The 24,430-nt window shown below is 46.3% G+C and overlaps 1 protein-coding gene across 3 annotated transcripts in view; it reads left to right on the forward strand.

Moving 5' to 3' along the window:
- Window positions 1-24,430, forward strand: part of Cbs (Cystathionine beta-synthase) — a 77,930-nt gene that overhangs the window by 25,624 nt on the left and 27,876 nt on the right. Inside the window, exons 1-6 of one of the 3 annotated variants that reach the window (XM_075691710.1) lie at window positions 12,009-12,105; window positions 19,005-19,143; window positions 20,918-21,024; window positions 21,697-21,831; window positions 23,067-23,281; window positions 23,537-23,698. In XM_075691710.1, coding sequence (XP_075547825.1) covers window positions 12,084-12,105; window positions 19,005-19,143; window positions 20,918-21,024; window positions 21,697-21,831; window positions 23,067-23,281; window positions 23,537-23,698 — 780 coding nt within the window. In that variant the 5' untranslated portion in view covers window positions 12,009-12,083. Of the gene's footprint in view, window positions 1-12,008; window positions 12,106-19,004; window positions 19,144-20,917; window positions 21,025-21,696; window positions 21,832-23,066; window positions 23,282-23,536; window positions 23,699-24,430 lie in introns of those variants that run through there. The other 2 variants (XM_075691711.1, XM_075691709.1) reach the window with 2 other exon arrangements.

Below are 24,430 nucleotides of genomic sequence, written 5' to 3' on the forward strand. Positions count from 1 at the left end.
GGATGCCTTAGAACACGCACCTATAAAGCGAGATATAAGAAGGAAGCAGAAGCATGTGCTTGCTGCGGTAAAGCTAGGGAAACGACGGAGCATGTTTTATTAGATTGTGAAGACGTCTACCCAGCGGTCGATTTAGGCACCACTGGCCTCCTTGAAACCCTTGGGTTCAGCGGGAGCAGTGGTAAAGCAAACATGTCCCGCAATAGACATTAGTAAGAGGCGATTGGAGGATTGGTGGAAGAAAAGTAGGGAAACGACAAAAGACGGAGACGTACAAAAGCACAGTTCGCAATAGGGGATCAGAAAATTTGGGCGTGGTTGTTCATAGTGCTTTTTTTTCTTCTTTCATAGTTTAACCTAGGTAGGATATTAGGCAGTATAGTAGCAAGAGCTTGGTGGCGCAACCCACCGCCCCGTTCCAAAGGGGACGCTCATAAAATCCATCCATCTATCCAACCATCCATCCATCCATCCATCCATCCAGTTATCTCACCATCGGCAGTTAAAGTGTTGATAGAAGGTTGAAGGATGATGGAGGGTTGATGGGGGCATTAAAAGAGCACTTCCGTTGAGTTGGGCGGGCAGGCGAACGGACGGACGGACGGACGGACGGACGGACGGACGGACGGGCGGGCGGGCGGGCGGACGGGCGGGCGGGCGGATGGATGGATGGATGGATGGTTGGATGGACGGACTGATGGACGGACGGACGGACGGCGGACGGACGGATGGATGGATGGATGGAAACTTTAATAATGTTAACATGTGCCAATAGGTTAGTGAAATCAAAATGTTTCGCTGTCGTAACCTTTAGTCGTCATCAAGAGGATCGGGATTACGTATAATTCTATTTCAACTTTTTTTTTCCTTTTCGCACAATAGGTGTTTCAGCCCGCTTCGTGCAGAGGTAAAACCTCCAGGTGGCTGTTTTCTGAAACCGTCGCAGACGTTTTCTAGAGCACCAAGTAATATTTGTCTGAACAGTACAGAAGCCAAAGGCGTTGTCAACTATTTCTCTCATAGGATTCCACAAATCCGGCCTGCTGAAGCAAGCTTTAGGACAGAAAGTTATATTACGGAAGGTCGAGTTTTTTATGACCACGTGTAAGCTTAATATTCACTTACTCCGTACGTTTCCATTAAAATTTGTTGCAGGACTCTCACCCAATGAGTGCGTCATACCAGCTATGGATTATACCCAATGTAATTAATTGTATCACTAAAGGAATCAAAAAAAATTATTTTAGAGGTGAAATTAAAGGTTGCCAAAGTTACAATTCCATTTATTTCTTTTCATTTCATTTATTGATACTGCTAGCCCAGTGTCAGGCTATTAAGGAAACATGGAATGAGCTAGCGTATCAAAGTGCGTTATGTAATACAAAAAGAAACTAAGTAAAAGAAATTCTGTGGGGAGGGCAACACTGACGCGATCTTGGAATTCTTGTGCACTGACGACAGGATGATGCTATTGGTTGGGTTCATGACGCCATACAAAGTTTCTAGCCAGGAAAAAAACACCTTCCGATAGTGGGTATGAATGTACCACAGGTTCCGAGGTCATCATCATACGTCTCATATGTAAAACGCAAAAAGTACAGCGGCAGCAGCCCCAGTAGCAGCAGCAGAACATCACTGCTGCACCTAAAGGGATGCCGGATAACGTCCATTTGTTGTCACAGTTTTAACAGCTTGTCTTGTCACGTCGCGGCTTGGTCCTTTAGCAGACAAGGAAGAGACCGTCAAACGAAGCGGAACAAAGGGCAATTTCGGAAATTCAAATAGCAATAACACAAATTCACTGTTATAATATTATTAATCTAATTATTCAAAATTTATTTTACGCATTTCTTACATCTACCTTTTACGTATTTTTAACATTAAGTTCATGTCTATTCCTTTCTATGCGAGGCTGACTAACTTATTGTGCACTATACTTAATTTCATTTAATTTCGCTTTCGTTCTCATCCTCGATTCATATTATTTCTAAATCATTTTACCAACCGGTTCGTGGCGTATCCCCCACAGTGGGTTTGTGCCATTGAATAAGGTATCATCATCATCATCAAAGTGCATGTCACAGTTGGCAGGAAAGCGACTAGACCCAGCCCTACTTACCAACATGCACGCACCACTTAACGTTGCAGGTACGATCGCATTTTTAAAAACCTCTCTTACGGTCTATATTAAGCATGACAACTTGCTGGTTGAAACGAACAGTTAAACGTATTTGCATTATATAGCCCCGTCACAATGTGTGCAGGCGATCACCCAGCATTGCCGCGCTAGGCTTTATTGTTTTTTCGTGGGGTTGTGACTAATCGAGCCCCTCGTATCACCTTATTCATGTGTACTAGAAGCATGTTGCAGGGGTAAAAATAAGACATCGACTTTACTGACGTCTTCTCTGTCTGGAACTGGTCCGCAGGGTGCTTTGCTTTGCTAGTTGGGGTCGGGGTCGCAGTCTTGTTGCAGTGGTTTTGTTGTTTTTGTGCCCAAATGAAGACCGGTGGGGTGGAAGGCCTGTGCATTGCTGAAGGGCAAGTTGACGACTGAATGTGGACCGAGTTGGACACAGAGGAAAGTAGCTGAACGTGGTTCGCGGGACGTCACCCTGCGAGGGAGGAGCTCGCGCAACTGGCCGGTTGGCTCGCAACAGCTAGGTTTTCGGCGAGTGGAACGTGGGTGGCAGATGCTGGACCACCGGCACATCGTTTAGGGAGGGGGGGGGGGGGGTTCCATCAGTAGACAGGAAGCTTGTGACGTTAGCCAGCTGGTTCGTGGACAGCTGAGGATTGGAAGAACTGGACGTGCAATTCGTTGGCTGGATTTTCATGCAACTACATTCTTTCCAAAAAGTGGAAAAAACGTTTGCCCTTCTGAAACACAGTCTCTGCAAATGACTTGACATTGCTACAACGCCCTCAAAAATAGAATGAAGACCATCAGCTGCGAGGACGCGCGTAGAGGACAAGCACTCGTAGCCGATGAAGTAAACGATGAACTACACGACACTCCTAGTTAGCGTCCAGTTTTTCCGAAAAATAGTATTTGATGCAACGCATTTTCAACTTATGCGAGTGCTTTATTTGGTTCCAAATAGGCCCAGCGATTACCTTTTAAAGAGGACACTTATGCGCTTCACAGATATTTTAAAGGGAGAGTAAATTGAATCTTCCTCTGTTTTGTCTGTTTGTCTCGCAGCGCACCAGCACAGTTGTATACAGTTTGGCAATGGCATGCATGAACGCTGTCCTATACATATAAATTATATCTTAGCGTTAATCACATCTGCTTTAGCGTACCTTCAAACGTCAGGGGACCTGATTTTCTGTTTGTTTTTGTTGCGTTCTGAAGTCTGAATTGTGAGGGCACGGAAAGCACCTGCTCTAAGCTCACAATGTATCTCAAACGAACAGAACGTGACGGTTATGTTGGATTGTATACACAGGATACAGATGCTTCGCGTGCATGCATAGAAGAATGGCTCATTTCGTGGTGGAGATTGTTGCTCGAAGCCAAAGTGCGGTCGCAACTGCGGGACCTCAGTGGTCCCGCAGTTGCGGGACCACTGAGAAGCTTCCATTTGAGAAGCTTAATACTCTGAGAAGTTTTAATACTCTGAGAAAACTCTGAGAAGCTTCCAGTTGCGGGACCATTGAGAAGCTTCCTCAGTGGTCCTCGCATCAACGCGCTCCTTTACATAGCAGTGGCAGCATCTAAGCCACCGCTTACCGACTGTCCAAGCAAAATCAAACACAATGTCCTGTCTGCTGGTCCGCATTTAGTGCCATGTTCGAGAACTTTAAATAAACCTAGTAATTACAAATTTGCCAGAAAAGAAAAAAGTTGTTTCCCGCCAACATGATTAAATTTTGTTATGCTGAGTCTACAGTCTTTTCATTTCAGTTGTGGTCATTGCCTATCCCTTGCAGTTTGGGGGTCGATACTTCGTACCAGACTGCTTCTTTGAAATCATTCCATGTCCTCTGCATAATCGATTATTGAAAAGCGAAGTTAATTGGCTCTGTAACAGTAACTCACGACTAAACTGACAATTAATTTAGTACATCTATACACCTTCCACAACATTACATGTCAACTTCATTCGGCACTGGGATGGGATGACCGTCAAGATAATTCTCTGAATTTATTTGGTGTATTCCTTGTCCGTCGATACCTTGAGAAGGAATATCCAAACATTTAGCGTGGCCACGACGTTAAATTGAGGGAGGCAGTTATACCAACATCTTCTGATAAAATATTTTGCTTAATTGTACGTTTTCCCTGTTCAGAAACAAAGCTGTTGTTTATCGAAAAAAAAAACCACAGAGAGGTCGGCCTATAGCGCATTCGTCTACCCAGACATTCTTCACTGGCGGAAAGGGAAAAGAGATGAAATACATTACATGTAACTATGAGGAAATTGTGCAGAGGCGCAGTAATGTGCTCGTACATCACAAGCGGACCTATCGATAGCCGGGAGTCCGCTTAAGAAAAAAACGAGGTGTGGTCTGAATGACTAGAAACTACATTTACAATCCATTCCTGCTGAGGATTGTTTTTAAATGTATGTATGTATGTATGTATGTATGTATGTATGTATGTATGTATGTATGTATGTATGTATGTATGTATGTATGTATATGTATGTATGTATGTATGTATGTATGTATGTATGTATGTATGTATGTATGTATGTATGTATGTATGTATGTATGTATGTATGTCATTCATTCATTCATTCATTTGGTTTACAGCACGGAAAGCCGACAAAAGGAATACGTTAGGCACTTTTCGAGCCGGAATAGTGATGCTTTATAGTACGGACAACATGGCCTCCCGTGTGGAAGACGCTTTAGTCCTGTTGGCGTTCCGTTGCAAACATTGTATCTGTCATTATTGGCGCAGTCGCCCTCTGCGCTTATCGGACAAGCAACCGCATGCGGGTCAGAGACAAGCTGCGCTGAAGCACGTTGCTAGCCACTTCAGAGTCACGTGCTATGATCTCGATTAAACCGCACTGCTCTCTGTCGCAACCACAGAGGCTCGGTAGCTACCCGTCATGACAATTCTTGTTGACTAGAGAGCAAAAAAAAGTTTTTGAAGGTAATGTTAGCCGTTCTCAAGTTGTCTCGAGTGCGATCTGGCACACGCAACTTCAGTGCTATCTGTAAATAAATAAATAAATAAATAAATAAATAAATAAATAAATAAATAAATAAATAAATGAATAAATAAATAAATAAATAAATAAATAAATAAAACATAACCTGTGTGGGATTGCGTGCTTTTAGAAATTCACTGTCTCAAATATGTGGTCATTTAGCGGTGTTTCCGTCGAATGCGCTTGCATCATTCCTATAGATCAAGAGAAGCGCCAGTGCTAAATGGAGTGAGTTAGTAGCTCTGGGAACAACACAAATACGTTTACTTTCGGCACTGACGTGCTTGAGATATTTATATAATATCATTTAATTAATTGATAGAACTGCATTCATGTCCATAGCGAGCCCAGACCATTCATTGCAAGTGACATAACGCTGCAAATAAGCAAAATATTATGGAACACATAAGCGTACGGCTCTTTCAACAACGGACTTAACTAAGCGCTTCACTAAAACAAAGCCTCTGTGAGGAAATTTATCATTTTAAAGTGTCAGATGCTTCCCCTAGACGCAGCGGAATATTTTAGACAGAATTACAGATCCAAATCGTTTACAGTTACAGATTACAGATCGTGTCGTTTTGACCGTAACTTGGCACCTATTCGCTTCAGCAATCTTTTCGGCATCAGCTGCAGTTCACATCGTGTGCATTTTTGCTTGCTCATCGATGGAGCATTAGGACATCGATACCTTGTTTCATTGAATGGTGCACGGCGCGTGGTCAAGAGCATTGACTTCGGTCGCATAGCGACGGATGCACCGAGCACATGGCGCCGTGTTGTGATCACGACTGCTTGTAAGCGAAGCTATGCTGGGTACGCCTTTTACTTTATCTGCTGCTTAGACCTTTGTGTCCCTGTCGCAAACACTGGAACCTTGCCAGCTGTCAGTGTCATCAGAGGCGTGTGCAAAAAAAGATATGTTCACTACCGGGGCAGTATCCCTAAACTCGGACAACAATAGCTGTTTTGCGCTGGCTGTTACCAAGAATGGGGCGCTGTGAAGTCCCAAAGTTGCCTTATACCCCAACCCCCTTGCTACGCCCCTGTTAGGGCTCAGTTCATTCGATTGGCCAGCTACGGGGACTGCAAGGGCAATCATTATGCAGGCATGGGGGAGTGGGGCTGGATGAATGGTGGCAATCCTACGCGGGCCCTTTTTCTCCGTCGTGGCCATGCAGGTGGCAAGAAGTCATGGAAGAGCTTAAAGCCCAAAATTTGAGCGAGTAGCTGGCGAATTAGAAGAGACCCTCAAAGCATCATCACCCTCAAACAGCGACGCTATATGTAGATGGGACGGAGATTATGGAAGCAGAAACAATGTATATAAGAAAAAAAATCACCGACGATTACGATACTCCCTGATGCTAATTTTGAGCGCAGCTGTTTAGGCGTTTTGAATTCGCGATATACCGTGGCAAAGAGTTTGAATCTGAACGGCAGGGTCCTCTCGGCGGCTGCTCGGGCAGCTCTTCTAGCAGCTACGGCAGACGAAACACTTCCACGGGTTGTGTCGCTCATTGTTCAAAAAGAACTAGCTGACACTATTTTGTATACCCTTTAGTCACGAATTACGTTCGACTATCGACAAATGTATGAAATTTACATAATTCTATGCCAAGGTGCTGGAGACTCCATAAAAAGCTAGTGAGCTGGGATGAGAATAAGCCTGCATTTTATAGACAGCCACCATAACTACATAGTGATTAATTATTCATTTATTGTACAGTCAGTCATGGTACGTTTCTTCATGAAAAATAATAAATCACCCGCTCGAATCACAAGCATAGCTTAATTATTGGGTGGAAGCATTGCAACGAAGGAAAAAAATCTTTCGCAATTACTGCCAAAACGCTCCACTTCCAATGTCCTGTCAAACACGCTTGTGCCTTCACCAAGGTGGTTGTCTGAAGCAATAAAATTCACTCAGAAGTGAAATGGGTGTACTTTAGGGAAGCAGAATGTTCAGTTTACTCAAATCTTAATGCTCGTTGTCTATTCCTTGCAACAACTGCAAAGTAATGGCAAAAGTAAGTCGCGTCCACAAACGTGTACGCCGTGACTGAAGGGGGTATTATGGTCATATTGTCACGTGGTAGTAACAGGGAAGAACGATACATTGTCGAAACTGTGAGTTACAAATTGAGCTCTTTATTGGTCGAAATTGTGCCCGGCAAAACAAGTAACACTCAAGCACAACGATAGCGACGAGCAGAGTCGGCGATCGTCGAAAATCTGACCTGTGGGTCAAGCGCCTCGGTTTTTATACATGACTCGTCGAAGGTTCCAGTGTAATCGCTGGCGCCAGCGTGGCTTCCAGAAGGTGCTTTACTATTCACATCGCACATACAATCAGATTACAAATACTGTGGTGCTATCTCTTAGTCTCGCGCGACACTCTGCTTTCCACCTCACCATTTCGCCATACTCTCCTCTTGCACTTTCTGCCTGATGCTTTCACTGTAGCCTCCTCCGCTTTCCTCATCGGGCTCTCTTCGCTATCGCCGCCTTTCATCCCCCGCTGCGCTCCGCGTCCGCTCTTTCATCCTTCGCTGTACTCGTACGTTCGCTTACTACCGAAGCCGAGGGACGCCAACGCTCAACGCGGGAACGGGCGCCTAAAAGCTGCGCTCTAAAACAGCAGGCTCAATCCTAGACGTGACGTATGGTTGCGGAACTTGGAACTTCATGTGGCGAATGAGCGGACTAGTCGTTGTTCGCTATGTACGAGTATGAAACCCCTATGTATCTTGGCAAATAACTAGCATAGAAAGTTTGTGTAGCAGCGATTGTTTCGGCGTATGTTCATCACCAAAACATTTACCGTAACAAATACTACATTCAGACCAATGACGAAGTTGAATACCTGGTCAACATAGGGCTCGCTGCTAAGCAGAAAGCAGAAAGTCGCCGCTAAACAGAAATCACGGCCACAGCGACATTTAGATGGGGGCGAAATGCAAAAACACCAGTGTACTTAGCTATAGACGCACGTTAAAGAACTCCACGTGGTCGAAATTAATCTGGAGTCTCTACTATCGCGTGCTCTATTATCAGATCGTTGTGTTGACATGTAGAACCCCATTATTGTTTTACCATATGGCTGCAGCTCACCGCATAAAAGAGAGTGGGAAACTGAGAGAGTACACAATAAATGGTCGCGCATCGTCACGTCGGCTATGCTCCCTCCGGACCAACCATCAGACGCCAAACGCTTTCAAATGATGATGGTATAAGCGTCACAATCGAGGGAGAAGCTATATATCAGCCTCACAGATAAACTTCAGAAGAATCTGAGACACCTGTGTACTAAAGGAATTTGTGGCTATACTACATCATCTATGCTAGCCCGAGGTGACCGCATGTGGGCTTCAGTTCATCAGGTGTACTACATACTTGCTGACTGAGTGTGCGCAAGGATTTGGTAGCTGACCAAGCGTGTAGGTTCGGTGAAAGAAGGAACAAGGTGATCTCTACAGCTTACGGTGAATGGCCATTTGCGAAGACTACCGTGGCCAGATTGTGCTGCTATATTACGCCGCGTGCGCGTCACGCCAACATCTCTACGTACACACGCACGCAGTTGTCGACGTCGCGCCGCGCTAGTATCCGCCTTTACGCAACTCCAGTACAGTGTAACAAATAATGTTTCACGTCGCTGTAGCAAAATACATTCAACGGCAACTAAAATAGTCCTGTCACGCGACGTCGTGCTCGCGCTCGAGCCGACGTTGTGCGTAAGCGATGTAGTAGTGCGTGAGTTTGCACGATGCTCATATACTTGTAGCCATGCAAGGCTGGCGTGTCGGGTACAGAGTGCACCAAAATATCTGCAATGTTGTTTAAAAAACTGCTGAAAATCCTGTGCATGGTTGTGAACACCAACACGTTTCGAGCGTGAACAGCTCTCATAGCAGCAGCCTCATTGCGTGGCATGCCTTCGCGCCACAGAGCCCACAGAGCCCCTTCTGGAACTTTCCCTTTGCAATACACTCGAAAGCGCGCTGTACAATCGAACGACTCCTTTAAAGAGAAATACATTGCTGCTATACCGGTAATGCTGGCCCAAACCTGAGCATAGCACAGCCGGCTGCGCCTGATTAAATCTAAGCTTCCTTACTCTTCACTGGCGACGATCTCTTTCACTTTCGATAACGCGTTTTACGTGCCAGAACCACAATCCGATTATGAGCTACGCTGTAGTGCGGGGCTCCGGATTAATTTTGACCACCTGGTTGTCTTTAAGGTGCACCCATGCACCGTACACGGGAATGCGGCCACTGCGGCCTGTAATCGAATCCGCGTCCTCGAGCTCATCAGCGCAACGTCATCACCGCGGCGGGCAACTCGCTCGGTGGAAGGAATGTTCAAGTGGAATTCGAGTCTTTCTGTAGGGGAATGGAGGCTCTCTTCGCCGTCTTTTCAGGCATTGAAGTCCATTGACGTGATGTATTATGACGTCTGCGAAAGCTCGAGAAGGGATCCTCCATTAATACGTCGGAGAAGAGTTCTTCCTGGGTAACTTCCACCTAATTAGGTAGAACTCTTCTTGGGTATACTCAAACAAATTTGTAAGCGACTCAGCAGCATGACTGACTTCTGATAATTTGGCAAGAGCATCGTTTATCACAATTCTTTAAATTGCACCTGATAGGACAAGCGAACAAGGTCAACATATTGCATTACTGTCTGTACGATTTGTTATTTCGGTACTACAAGTTTCGCAAAATTTGCAGTCTGAAGACACCAGTATGGCTTGAAGCCAATAAAAATGAATCATATATGTCGTATTTTAAACGCATTTGAGGTGCTGCTAAGGGTTTAAAAGGATTTCTTCTTCTGTCGACTTGTAAATTTTTGTACAATATTTCTTGCTATTTTCACGCAAACACGCACGCACACACGTACGCACCTGAAACCATAGTATAAAATTTATCGTAGTAAAACGCACTTCCTTTGCTGCGATGTGTTACCTTTCTAAGATGTTCAAGAGGGGGGAACTTTGGGCCAGTTGGTCCGACGTGCTTCAAGAGGAAAAGAACCGCGACTTCAGACGGGACGTCCGTTCACTCCTTCGTCACGCCCCGCCTGAAGTCGCGGTTTTTTCCTCTTTAAACTATCTAAGGGGGCTCACATAGAATGGTCAATTAACACGGTCCGTGATTAAAGGCTGCAAACAGGCCCTCTGTAGACGTAGTGTAGACTCTAAAAAAAGATTGTCCCATCTGGGACGTATCTTATCCCCAAGCGATAATCATAATCTGTCTTCCCTGCGTTTACTTTCTTGAAAACTCTGCGCTCGCTGCGTCTCTTTCAAAAATGCTATGCCAGTCTGATAATGCGCATGCCGTTTGTGACCAATGGGACTATTCTAAAAGAATACCTAGTGGACACGTCCATTTCTTCTAGTGCTGAAGTGCTGATTGGCTGGCGGCGCCTGTCTCCTTCGGACGCGTACCCCAGCCCAGGCAAAATAAGAACTACAGCAGCAGACGAGGTGTACATACCCACTATGGGTGGACACTTGCCAAACAGACCTCGCTCGCCCTTGGAAGTACTGGGCACACAGCGTCAAAGAAAGAAAAGACACGCAAGGCAAATGACGAGTATTGTTTGGGGACAAGATAATCCCCAGAGGGTTCAAACTTTTCTTGGAGTATTTGATCGCATCCTACTGCCTATCCTCATCATCAAACGTCATACCCCTTTCTTCTTTCATTTCGGTTTGAGCAGAATAGCACGTTACAGGACCTCAGGCCAACCTCTCTGCGCTTTCTCGAAGAAATTCTCCCCTTTCTTCCTCTTCGAGAAGTCAGTATACAGGCCGCGGAGCCTCTATGGGCGTGCACAGAGTGAGTCTCGCCGGCACGTATAATGACGCATTGTCAAGTACAATGACGCATTGTACTTGAGAAAAAAGTTGTCTTTTTTTCCCCATGCCTGTCGGCAGTCCAACATGAAACACACGCAATCGCAGTTATCTCTATGGCTCAAAAACGTCGTAAGGGATTAACTCGGCAAGCGAAAAGCCATCTTTTCGCATGTCTATTGAGCAAAGGTGAGAGCTGATGCCCAGGGATGAGCCCAGGGACGCCGTAGTAGGCTACTGTCGCTGCATGAGCGGTAGTAATCATTGTCAAACAGCGCACGGACCTTGTACCAATGTTATGGGCTTCGACTGGTATGTTTCGAGCTACCATTATGTTGAAGAGCGCGGCGGATGAATGGACGGCTGCTCCTTAAACGCTAATTGATTAACGACTTGTTCACCGCGGGGCTATCGTCATCAGCAGACGAAGCCGTAAGAACGCATGCAGGCCACATTTTCAGGCTTCTCAATATTCATAGCGTAAAGCACGAGGGCAACTACACGAGGAGTCGAGGAAAAAGGAAAAGAGCGACACAGCATCACCCGTGTTTTATGCGTTAATATCTCCCGCTGTCTTTTTGTTACTTTGTTCTTTTTTTTGTACATTTAGCCCGGAAGACCAGTTCTATACGAAGCGCTTGGCCAGCAAACTTGCAGTCCCGGGGGTTCCCCACTAGTTTTCGCAACCAACGATTCTCTCAACACGAAGCCGTCACTTTGTTACATGCTTTGAGCAAAGTCGTATAGAGAGAACATCCCGCGCCGTCTATTGTGCAGTACACTTCCATATTTTGCATACCTTATCGCTCGTGCTCGGTACGCCGCCGGGGAAAGTGATCTGCGGTCAGGCGCCGTCACCGGCCTTTCCGCATTCCGCAGCGCGAAGCAGGCCAGCGGTGTATCTGTCGGCGCCCCGATAGCCGCAATAACTCTATCGGCGTCCGCCGAAGCTGCGTGGCGCGCCCACCGCACACGCATCGCGCCACTAGGCCGGCCGCCACTTATCTGCGACGTCGACTGCGTCAGTGAGCTGCTTGCTGACAGCCATGGCGCCGGTTCAGCCGAAGGGTGAGTGGCTGGTCACAAGATCCACACCTCCGCTTGTATGTTCCTGCCGCCGTGCATATAGATACTGAGAACACGTGCACCTAGAGCCCGGCATTTCCCCGTTCACGCCTACGATTGTTTCCCTGTGCGCGCGAAGTCTTTCTTGTCTTCAAGCGGCAGTGCGCTTGGCAGTTGACGCGGGCAGTAATACACGCTCGCGGAAACGGCACCAGTAGCGCTTGGGCTGATGCTTCTTGCGGTAAAAATTGCGCAAAGCTTGCATGGCATGCTGTCTGGATAAACGAAAATTCGCGCGTTTCTCTTCTGGGACGTTTCGCGCAAAAACCATTTGCATTCGATGGTTGCAGAGGGTCTGCAAAGAGCAGCAGAAAGTAAATGAAATGTGATTTACCATGTTCGTAACAAGAAATGTAGCACAGAATTACGAATTTGGTATCTGTCGTTTTACATTAGATTAAGATCAGGTCGGAGCAGTGGAGGGTGGGACCTTCTTTAGACAATCGAGCAGCGGAGTTATCAGAGCGTTGGAAGATTAGCGTGCGTTCGCCTCGGCTGCCCTGACGGAAAAACCAGGACAAGCTACGGGGGAAAGAAAAGGGGGTGGAGGCGCACAGCTGGAATGCATAGTGCATGCTCCTCAGGAAGAACTAAAACTTATGGTAGTACATTCGAATGGTTCCTATCGCGTTGCGACTTGGTTTGCAGTGACGTGGTGCCGTCTGAAAAGTGGAGCCAGGGAAAGCCTGCGCGAGCCGAACGCTCCGCGGCTGCTCCCAGTGCAACCGGAGAAGTCGCGTGACCGCAGTTCTGTCAGATTTTGGTCGCGCTCCCGGCTCGAAAGTACGAGCGCCTCCGACCGCTCTGCGGTTGAGCGCGTTGCTCTGAACAAACCAGGCGAATGTTAGAAGTTAAACTGCCCCGCCAGAGAAATAGCGCTTGAATAATTCGAATGCACCACCACTTTCCGGCATTGTGCTCCTTCGTAATTGATCAGAAAATCAGCGGCCCCCGATTTCTTTCTAAGATATACACTGCTTTCTTCATGTCACTTAAAGTCTCCTAACATTTTCCGTTTCTTCGCTCGCTGCACGGTCCTTAACTTATTTTCAGGCTTCATTGCTAGCCTCCGAGCTTCTGCTTCATATGTTAGTACCGGTAAAATGCAATGATTGCGCACTTTTCTTTTCATTGATAGCGGAAAGCTGCCGATCATCGTTGGGTAATGCCTGCACGGGGTAATGCAGTCACATTTACTAACACGTACATGTTTCATATGTCTGCAGCGATGCCGCACAAATGCGAATACCCCGGTACGATAATCGTGTACACGGACCTCGACACGCATGCACGAAGACTACTTTTGTAAAAGGGATTTTTTTTTTCATTTTTTATGCGTAACCAATGCTTTCTCAATGTAGAGCCTAGAAGTTCGTGGCACATACCCATTCTGGGGGATTGGCCAGAAACGGCTAGTTCAGTATAAGATAAGAAAGAAGGAAAAAGGAAGTAAAACAAAATTTGAGATTTGGTAGACTAGAATCAAGATTTACGTACATTGTAGGTAATTATTTTATGAAAATGAGGAATTGGTGTCGAAGTATTGTCTTCGTTTTGTTTTTCTTCGCTTGCCACATGTGGCGACATCACGTAACGGGGCTGTGCCACATCAAATTAGATTGGCGAAATAGTGCCGATCATTCGTTTGTATAGCTGACATAGAACCTTGCACCGTTGAACATTCTGTACACATTGTCCCCCGCATTGTCGCAAATGAACCATAATATACATATTTAAAAATGTCATGCAATTCATTGCTGCTATTAAAATGACTGCATTCAGGCGCAATTATTTTAGAACGAGAAATACTGTACTATTTTCGAGCTGTGTCCTTGAAGCTTCCCTAACATCTCGACTAATATACGCTTTATTCATTAGCGTACGAGTACTTAAGCCAGAGATAAAGCTTGAAAGCCAGCACAAATAAGAGAAATATGCAGAATTTGACAAACTTGGACTGTTCGGTGAAATTCCAGGCAGCAGGCTATATCTACAGATGTAGGCGATCTGCGGGTATAAATCTTGTTCTTTAGGTAGTGTGATGTTCTAGCCTACTTCAGAAACTTGTACATGAATTGGCTTAATATGCGTATTCATGCATCCCACTAACATTAAGCTTGGCTCCTGGCAATGATTACACTGTCCCTTAAGAAGAGCCGCAAATTTTGGCCGCTGAAGCCGCTGTGCCATGCACGGCTGTCCATTTATTGCGATGTCAATTGCGCTACGGAGCACTGCAAATGTGCGGAAACATTAAATGCGCGCGCCGTCGTTTTACGCCATGCTGTTTCGAGTGCAACGACGCCTGCCTTGCCGACTCGGCGGCTACGGCGACGTGGCTGGGCACGAGCTCGCTCGCGGCTTCGATTCCGTGACTCGGCGGACATGTTCCGAGGGGGACGCACACTCGCGTAGCGTCGTTTCGGTGTGCGTGGTCAGAATTATTCGTCCCCCGCTGCCCTCTCAACTACGGTGTCTCTCGTGCAGCTCTGGAGCGTTAACTCAACCAATCAAAAGTGACCTATTGCCTTTCAAATACTTTCGGTCAGGCTTTACGACTGACCCGAGTTAATAGTTTCACCTGAGATAGTCGGTGCATGATTAACATAGCGAAAAGGTAAAGGTTGCGGTTACAAGAGAAAGAAAGCAATACAGCACACAGCTGAATACCAACTGAACGATTCCCGTGTCTTGAATAATGATTTCAGTCAGTAAGCCACGTGCCTCCTTTTTTCTGTCCTGTCCCCCCCGCCCCCCCTACCCCAAGGCTGATAAATTTCTGTAATCTTAGGCAACCTGAGTTGCAATATGAGTGTTGAGCTCCGATATGCCCTCGCTTTTATTTTTTGCAAGATATGACGTACGTGCAGGGTGCAATAAAAGATAAACATGAGGTAAAAGCAGCCCAGACTTTTTCCGCTGCTTCTCATATCAAAGTCGATTATGTGAAAGTGTGGTTCGGTTTCCTAGAGCGCAACTTCGCAGTGATAATTTCGCGTGTTCGTGATAGATTGCGTCCCGACATGGGAAGGTTTTAAGATCCCCCACAGTTTCAGTTTATAGTGCGGCTTCAAGCGACTGCTCTCGCGTGCGGAGTGCAGCCATATAACTGGGTCTCTGTTGCGTTTCTTAAAGCAGCACTGGCGCTGGACTGTATCGCACGTTATCGAAAAGTAGTCGATGTCGATCCCGTCCACTGTTTCCACTGGAGTCGGCCGTCATTGCCTTCTTTTTGATACAGCTCTTGTCTGTTTTCATCAGGACACAAAAAACATCTTTTTCCTCTCTCCAACGCTCTTGAAATATTCGGTGGCTTCGACCGTTTCACAGGCACGCCGCGGTGCCCGGTAGCTCGTAGTGGCTATGGCGTTGCGCAGCGTTAAGCACAAGGTCGTGGGTTATATTTACCGCCACGGCGGCCGCATTTTAAGAACGCTAGTGTGATTAAAGTTAGGTGCACGTTAAGGAACCTAAGATCGTCTAAACTAATCCGAAATCCACCACTGCCGAGGATAGAAAACTAGGCAAGTTGGTTTGTGGCTAGTAGCAAATAGCGTACATAAAGCTAAGACGAAGGAAGGCGTAGACCCAACTCACGCGCTTGTGCTGTCTACGCGTTCCTTCTTTTTCAGTGCGCTGTCTGTTAGCCATCACCTAGTACAGGACGGTCCTCAACCACATTGAGCTTTTGGCTCGTAAAACCTCAGAATTCAAGCTAATTTCAGTTTAACATTTTCGCGAATATTATTGTTTCAAACTCTCATCTTTCCTTGCCAATCGACATGGCCATCTAAGCATCATTATTGCATGTGCTTTCATCATAAAGTAAGTATTCATTAGAAGCACCCGAGTTGTACAGAGCGTTCGCGGCATACAAGAAGTAGAACAATCAAGAGCGGTGTGTCCCCACACGAATGGATTTCATTTTCGGCCGGCGAATTGTCGATTCAACGCGTATTGCGTGTTTTACGGCACAAAGTGCGAGAAAGTAATGCGAGGCCAAATAACAAAATAATAGGTTGCTCCGCGCACAACCCGCAGATGCAAAAGATAGTACATGAAAAAAAACTCTGGCGCGCCTGACAAGGAATGCAGAACAGGCAGTAACAAATCCTAACAAGACTTTTGGGACACAAAGTTTTCACGTGCAGTGAGGCCTCTGAACCAGTCTGTTGTCTAGCTGGGCGACCTTGTGGGGGTCGTAACGTGCCGAAGGAATAGTTGTCATCTGTGAGCAAAGCGAAGCATCCTGAGCAGCCACGAAGGCATAGAAGAGAAAGAAAAAAACGAAATGGCGTGCTCTGTGCTTTCCAGCTGATGATCGCGCGCTTGCCTTTCCATTGTTGTTACAGCATCTGGAAAGCTGCGCGACATGTCGACCCTTCGGTCTCGTGTCTTTTTCACAAGAACGTCGTAGAAGCGTTCGCTTGAGAAATTGGACAAGGCCAGCTCAGCTATTTGGAACAAAATTAATTTTCAGTGCCCGGATGTGCTGCTTGCTCTCGTGTTGGTGCTGACATTTTTTGTCAAATGTTCCTAAAGCAGTCCACATCTGCGGCCATGGCCATGAGGAGTACTGGCTAACACATCCAAAGCTGATCATGTACACATACGTGCTTGCACAAATATCCAAGGAAACGGACGAGACAATGGCCGCCACAATTGCTGTAAAAATCGGCGCGCATAATGTGGAAGATGCGTCTTCGGCTCCCACCTGCGGCAAGTTATTTCTTCAAGTTTCATTTCTCTTTGCCTTATTATTTCTACATTTCAGTAAAAACGTAACGATTAATATCCCCTGTGCTTTCTCTGTTTTCATTCTGTTGCTTTGCATGGTTGTGAGTAACAAAAATTGAGCCGCTTGGATCCTCTCATTCTTCTTGATGAAACTACTGCATGAGTGACAAGATTTGCCATCTTGTCCTATTTCAGAGATCTTCAAGCATGCCTGATACATTAAAGCTCAGTCTGTTGAGGAGAACTTAAAATCTTAATTTTTGGGACTGGTGCAAAGAACCTTCCAAAGTTGCAAGTACGCTGCCTGGTTGAGTCAGTCGATCACTTCACGTCATAAAACATATAGACAGAAGCTCTACAGTACGACGGCCACTTGAAATGTGCTCTTTAAAAAATAAGAACGGCAAACGAGCAACTGAGCGACATCAGACAGTTTCGTTAATTCGGTTGGGCTAAGAGCATCTAAAAACAGTCGCAAAATACGCACTTGCTGCCAGAGCACAACGCCGCCCACTCCCTCCCGTCCCCCAACGGCCTTTCGCGCGACGGAAAACGGCGCGTTTGCTCTCCGCTTTCTTCCTTCTCGTGCGCCAGATTGAGCCGCGGTCATCGTGTTCTCTCGCGTGCTTTCACTCGCGCATACAGCATACGACGCGTGGCGACAGTGTTATCGCGCTTGGACTTTCTACGGAACATCACGGCGACGGCAAAAATGCGCTTGGAGTGTCCATATAATTGCTATCGCAACAAAACAAAAGGAAGACAGCACTACGAATGTTCTCGGCAGACCGAGTTACCACGTGAACCGGCAGCCTTGAAACAACCGTTATTGGGTCACTACGCCTAAACAGAGGCGCTCCTTATCACTTAACAACACCGACTGCATACTGACGCAATTGTCTTTAAGCTTTCCTATGTCGCCTGTTTCAACCATTTCCCTCGTGGTCATCTCGGCGCACCTTCGTAGAATGGAAGTCTGCTCAAAGAATAGCCCCTGTTCCTTAGGCCGTTTGCAGTCCCGGCATTGTGTGCCTAGGTGTCTGGAGGTAGTAGTGACGTTATTGTTGAGCTCCCTGAGCCTTTCATTTAAACATCTGCCTGTTTGGCCCATGAAGGCATGACCAGAGGGCAAGGGAATCGGGTAGACCACCTTTTCTGTGCCTGGAACAAACTGCCACTGGCTCCTGATGGTGCAGTTTATATTCTGACTGTTTACTTATAGCATTTCGTTAACCGCTTCGTGAAAGCTTTGCTTCACATATATTCCAACATGTGCGTTGAATCTCCTTAATTTTTTTTAATATTTAGCTTACTCTATGCTTTGGCGACTGGGTATGTCCCACGTGACACAAAGGGTACACTTGCATTTACTTGTATTACATGTGTACTTACCTATCTGTCGCATACTTCTTTCTGCATATAACTCCTCACCATTCCTCCATCAAGAAACATCAAGCATCACCTTCGGCTTCTTGACATCGCTGCGTCGCCGTATCATAGTGAATCCATATGAAAAGCTGTCTGCATTCCGGAGTAGTTTGTGAATGGTGTACGGTGCATAAACATCAACAATGCATGAAAATAGGTATATGAATTGTGCAGTTCATAACCATAAACAAAGCAGAAGATTACACGTTGTCGAGGATGAGAGGCTATAAAGACAATTGTACGTATATAATTTATTTGTATCGCATTTAATTAGCCGCTTCAGATTAGCTTCGCTTCATATGGACTGCAATATGGGCGTTGGATCTACATAATTTTGTTTCTCTCTCTGACAAAGAGGCACAGTTTCGTTTGAATTTTCAGTTGTTCTTCCGGCATACATATGTGTAATATTTTGTCGGCGCGATTATCACCGGTTTATTTGCGTACCCCGCTTGATTGCAGCGTGTAAACATTGTGAACGTCTCTTTAAGCTATATGCGTCGGCATGGGCAATGAATGTGTAAGCCTCATTCAAGCTTCTCAGAGCAAATAATTTGATGTCGAATGCAAACAAGAATAAACGCTGTGATCGAATGGCTAGTGACCAGTCCATAGCGCTACGTTGCGCCTACTCTGTAGACAGGACGAGTGAGTCTTTTATTATTACTGCTGCGTAGGCGAGTGCTCGCCACAAATTTCGTGGACCAAATACTGCACTCATGAAACCGAGAACATCGTGTTTCCGGACAAGGACAGCGTCTGCACCTGGCAGCTGGGAAAGTCAGTCGCAGAATCTCCACACCAACATATCACCAGGTGGGCACTGTACTAGCGCTTTCACACTCTGAACGAGTAAATTTCTTTGAAATTTCTCCGAATTTCTTTGGCTGCGCGTCCGGATCGTCCATTTTCTAGGAACACGGGGTAAACCGTCTTTGTTAACTGTGTCAACGCTGACGCACTTGCTTTAATGTCACACGTTCATATTGTCTTAAGCGCAACGAGACGTGACTTAACGAAGCCGTAAAAGGGTCCAGTTCGGGCGAGTTTGTTATAAAAATGCGCTTTTTAAAATAACTGATCCTACCAGGATTTTGGAACGATGCATACGCTGCGACGTACCTCGCACTGTATGCGTCGCTTTGTTTCCGTCAGGTATGGTGTTTAAAACAGCGCACTTTTGAAATAATCAGAAATGTGTTATATGCGGCAATGTTAAACCATGGCAGTGCCACACAAAAATACACAGCTTTATCACTGCATTTGATAGTAGCCAGGAAAAGGAACCATGTCAAAGATCGGCTCACGGAAATTGCTGCATTAAGTGTTTTCTAAACGCGCTGTAACAGTTCTTTTACATGCTCTATCATGAATCAGCATTGCTAGGAATAACTTAAACTAATTAGCTAGTTAAGAGCCTTACGACATATTACGAGCGGCATACAACCACTGCAAACAGAATACCGTGGATCTCAGCTGTGTACGATGTGCCACTTTTTTCTATGGAAATGTGGTCAGGGCGATGTGACATATTTTGACCATAGAGCTATAAGATACTTTCGATCCGCCCTTTCCCTAATGTATATGTTGCAAAAAATATTGGAGGAAATAATTCGGGCAGAACTCGCCTACGATGAAAGTCCAAGTGTGCGAGTAGCCTAAGCGCGTCGTGTGCGAGGCGCGTGCTGCAGCCGGGCTCCTCTCTCGCACTTCGCTGCGGGCGCCATCTGACTGCGCCGCCGTGAAGTATGCGTGCGCATAGCCAGAGGCACATACGCAGTGACTCAAGCTGGAATCAAGGAGGTTTATTGAAGAACGGCACATACTCAGTGGGGCATGCCCGCTTGAACGGCCCGTATTTTAGACTGCCATGCCTTCGGGATCGGCCCACACTTTTGGTGAAATGGCAATATATCTGAAACGAAACTGACTTTTCAAGACCCGGAATGCTATTCGCATCAAAATAATTAGTCGCAACGAAAAGATTGCCTTCGCAACATAGTTTAGACAAAGCGTGCAGGGCTTTTCTGTATTTCAGTAACCATGCAGCCTGTCAATTTATGGCGTGACTTTTTGTCAGCTAATGTTGGTAGACATAGTGCAGATTAATCGTTTTAATGTCTATGGTATAAAATAGTGCAAGGAAACCGTTTTGTTAACGGATATTATCTTTAGATAGTTTGTAGACATATAGCAGAAATGACAAGCTGTAAGAAGACGAAGCAGTTCACAAGACATATACGGACATTTTTGTTTCGTCTTTCCATAACTGAGGTTTTTAGCGCACGAAAAGGGACGAAAGACAGTGGCGAAACGAGGACATAGCGCTGTGTCCTCGTTTCGCCACTGTCTTTCGTCCCTTTTCGTGCGCTAAAAACCTCAGTTATGGAATACCAACACGCCCTAACCTACGCTCCTTCATGTTTCGTCTTGTTTTATTTTTATAAGGGTGAGCGTCTTTCACTCTGCACAGCGATGCCGTTACTAGAAATCGAAATTAACCGTCTTCACAAATTAGACAGGAACATTCTGCGCTTTTTAGCTGCCCTACGATCGCCATGTTGGATCACTGCTTCATTTTTTTTCACAGAACACCAAAGCCCAAGGTCTACCCAGATATCCTCCATCATGTGGGAGAAACACCAATGGTTCGAATCAACAGAATTAATAAGGAGTATGGCTTGGAATGCGAACTATGTAAGTATCTCAGTAAGCAACGTAAGACGAATTGAGACAGGTTGAAGCTGCATCGCGTATAGTTCATTTTTTTAGTGCATTCGCTTATAGATACTTCAAATAGAATGCGTCGGAAGAAAAACTGCGCTCCACGAAAGTTTCTCCCCGTTCGGTAGCTCGAAATTGCATATGCAGGCTCAGAGAGCGAGTGTAACATAACGCAACAACTCCTGTGAGCGAATGGATAAAGGAGCATGGATAACACGGTACATGTAATTAAATGCAATTACTAAAACTTGACCTTGATGAAGAAATTCTTCGAGTGGAAAGCTAAGGAAACGTTCATTTTAAACTATGGGATAGTTGGTACACATGTCTTCTGACCCTCTGGCCTACGAAGCGGGTAACGAAGTGCAATTTCCTCCTTCAGTAGTGGTCGCCATCATTTTCATGGACGCTTCCTTTCTTTAACGGTTAGCGCCAGATGCATTCATGTCACATCGTACCTTGCGCTAAGCGTATTCAGCGTTCATTGCATCAAAGCCTGCAGACATACAGCATTCGAGAATGGAAGTTTCCTCGAGCGGAACGGTTAATTTTCTAGGACAGAGCTTTGCAGCTGCACAGTTCAGGCTAGCCTGAACGGTGTGCCATTTTTTGTGAGTGTTCCGACCGATGTACTCCCATGCGCAGTGGCTAAATGCGAGTTCTTCAACCCTGGGGGTAGCATCAAGGATCGCATCGGGCTGCGAATGGTGGAGGAGGCCGAACGTGATGGTATCCTCAAACCTGGCTCAGTCATCATCGAGCCCACCTCGGGGAACACAGGTAACGGAGTGCCTCTCATGTCCCACTGAACGCGCTGTTATTCAGTATACCGCGCTACAATTGGTACGCCGTCATGACGCGCACTTTTATTCGGACTCGCGGGTCGCAATCTCGCTACGGCTTTCACACGTGCTCGCCACGGTAGCCGTGTACACGGCTATGACATTGCAGTGCTGAGCTTGAGGTAGCAGGTTCCATCTCGGCCACGGCGGCCGCATTTTCAAGGGGGCGAAATGCGAAAATGCTCGTGTACTTATATTTTGGTGAACGTCAAAGAACCGCAAGTAGTCAAAATTAATCCGGAGTCCCCCACTACAGCATGCCTGATAATCATCGTGGTTTTGGCACGTAATACCTAGAATTTAATTTTTGTTCCGCAACGTTGATAACAGAATAATACATTTTCAGTGTGCAGTGAAGGTGTCATACAGTTTGACTATGCGGTAAAAATGTAAAACCGTGCTTGCTTATTATTCACGGAGCTGTACAGGGACAAATTCATGGAATATCGGCGTTCGCTTAGTTCTCGAAGCCTTTTTTTTCTTCTTTATCTCTCTATCTAATAGAGGCGATTTATTTACGAATCAGCAGGAAAGCGCAACATTCTTCACTGCGACCACAGTACTCGACGGCACACCGATTGTTTATCGCGTGTCAAAGGGTCGAAGACTGGGCTCGCTGCTGTGGTTGCATAGTGAAATCGAACAGCGCGAAGCAACGATTGAGGCACAGAGAGAAAAAAATGGTCGTCCACTTTTCCTCTTGCGTTTCAGTTATTCGTTTTAGGTATTTGTTATTCTGTTTGCTTGAGCGAAACTTTCCTTTTTAAGCGAACGCTCATTTCACTTATTACGAGAAAAACCTTATCGATACGTCTCACAGTTCTGCCGGAGGTTCCTGAATTATCTTCAGCGTAGAACTGCATAGGGTCTGTTTCTTTTACAATCGCGCCTAAATCATTCACTACAGTATGTGCGCCTCCATGCCGCGCATGCCCTGAGCACTCAATTATGTACGTTATGTGGTTAGCACGTTTGTATTCCTCACGCACGCACACAGGCGCACGCGCACACACACACACACACACACACACACACACACACACGCACACGCACACGCACGCACGCACGCACACACGCGCACACACACACACACACACACACACACACACACACTAAAACGTGCTTCCTGCCGCAGTGTTTTCGTGCCACCTGTGCTTTCCCACTGCTGCGCAGGCATCGGGCTGGCCATGGCAGCGGCCATTCGGGGATACCGCTGCATCATCGTGCTGCCGGAGAAGATGAGCCGAGAGAAGGTGGACGTGCTCCGTGCGCTGGGCGCAGAGATTGTGCGCACGCCCACCAGTGCGCGCTACGATTCGCCCGAGTCGCACATCTCGGTCGCCTTCAGCCTCTGCCGCGAAATCCCGGGCGCCGTCATCCTCGATCAGGTTTGGAGACCGTCTGGCTTGTTCTCTGTCCCTTTTCTTTTTTTTTTTTTGGCGCTGGTAATTATCCTGACACTCCTGCAGCCACAGTCGTGGCAGGCGTTAGCGTCACGTCCCGGCAGGCTGACGCTGACGTCTATTTATTGATTTATTTATTTTTAATTGCTTATTTACTCCTTCTACTGCGACAACATTCAACCAAGAGCCCGAAGCAGGATTGCGCAGTGCCAGAGCTGCGAACTCCTCTTCTCTGTACAGTACCGGAACCCCGGCAACCCTTTGGCCCACTACGACACGACGGCCGAGGAGATCCTGGACCAGTGCGGCGGCCACGTGGACATGGTGGTCATGGGTGCCGGAACCGGCGGCACGGCCACCGGCGTCGCGAGAAAGCTCAAGGAGCGCCTGCCCAACGTTCAGGTAGACAGGATCAGCGGCAAAGTGTGGATGCATTTTTTTTCTTTGCATCATTGGACATGCTTCGATTGCATACATATACTCGACGAAAGATGAGTTGATTGTTGCCGCTTCTTACTGTATGTTCAAAAAAAAAAAACGACTCTGTGAACCAGTCGATATATAGCCCATGGCCGCCTAAAAGGCCCGTGAAAAAGCGGAGAGGCTTGGCCTCCCGATTCCGACATGGGAGCAGCCAGCGGCGAGCCGGCGACACCTACGGGTCTCTGCCGGCTAGTCCCTCTGGACCTCAATGTTTGTCTGTCTGTCTGTAAACCAGTGACCCGACTTATGATGAGTATAACTTGTCCCTAATATGAAATTATAAGCTATTCAATGCAGTACCGGCTGGCCGACGTGTTTTCTATCGTTGGCGGCGCCTGAAAATGATAGTTTATTAGGGCAATCTAACCTCATTCTGTCAAACTGGTGGATATACTTGAGCTGAATGAATACAATGTGATTCCATTACAACACATCATAACACAGGCTATCTTTATCTGAAAGCCTATAGATAATTACCGAGCGAAATGAGCTATATCTACTGTAATCTCTGGGATTTTCGTGAGATATTAATTATGCTTGTGTCGCATTCCACGTTCCACGCGGAACTTGAAGGCTGAAGAACGTGGGTATTGCTGTATAGCAATAACTTTAGATGCGACGTGTAAGATCTCTCATTATATTTGCAATGTG

This window comes from Dermacentor variabilis, chromosome 5 (genome assembly GCF_050947875.1).
Source record: "Dermacentor variabilis isolate Ectoservices chromosome 5, ASM5094787v1, whole genome shotgun sequence".
NCBI classification, from domain to species: domain Eukaryota; kingdom Metazoa; phylum Arthropoda; class Arachnida; order Ixodida; family Ixodidae; genus Dermacentor; species Dermacentor variabilis.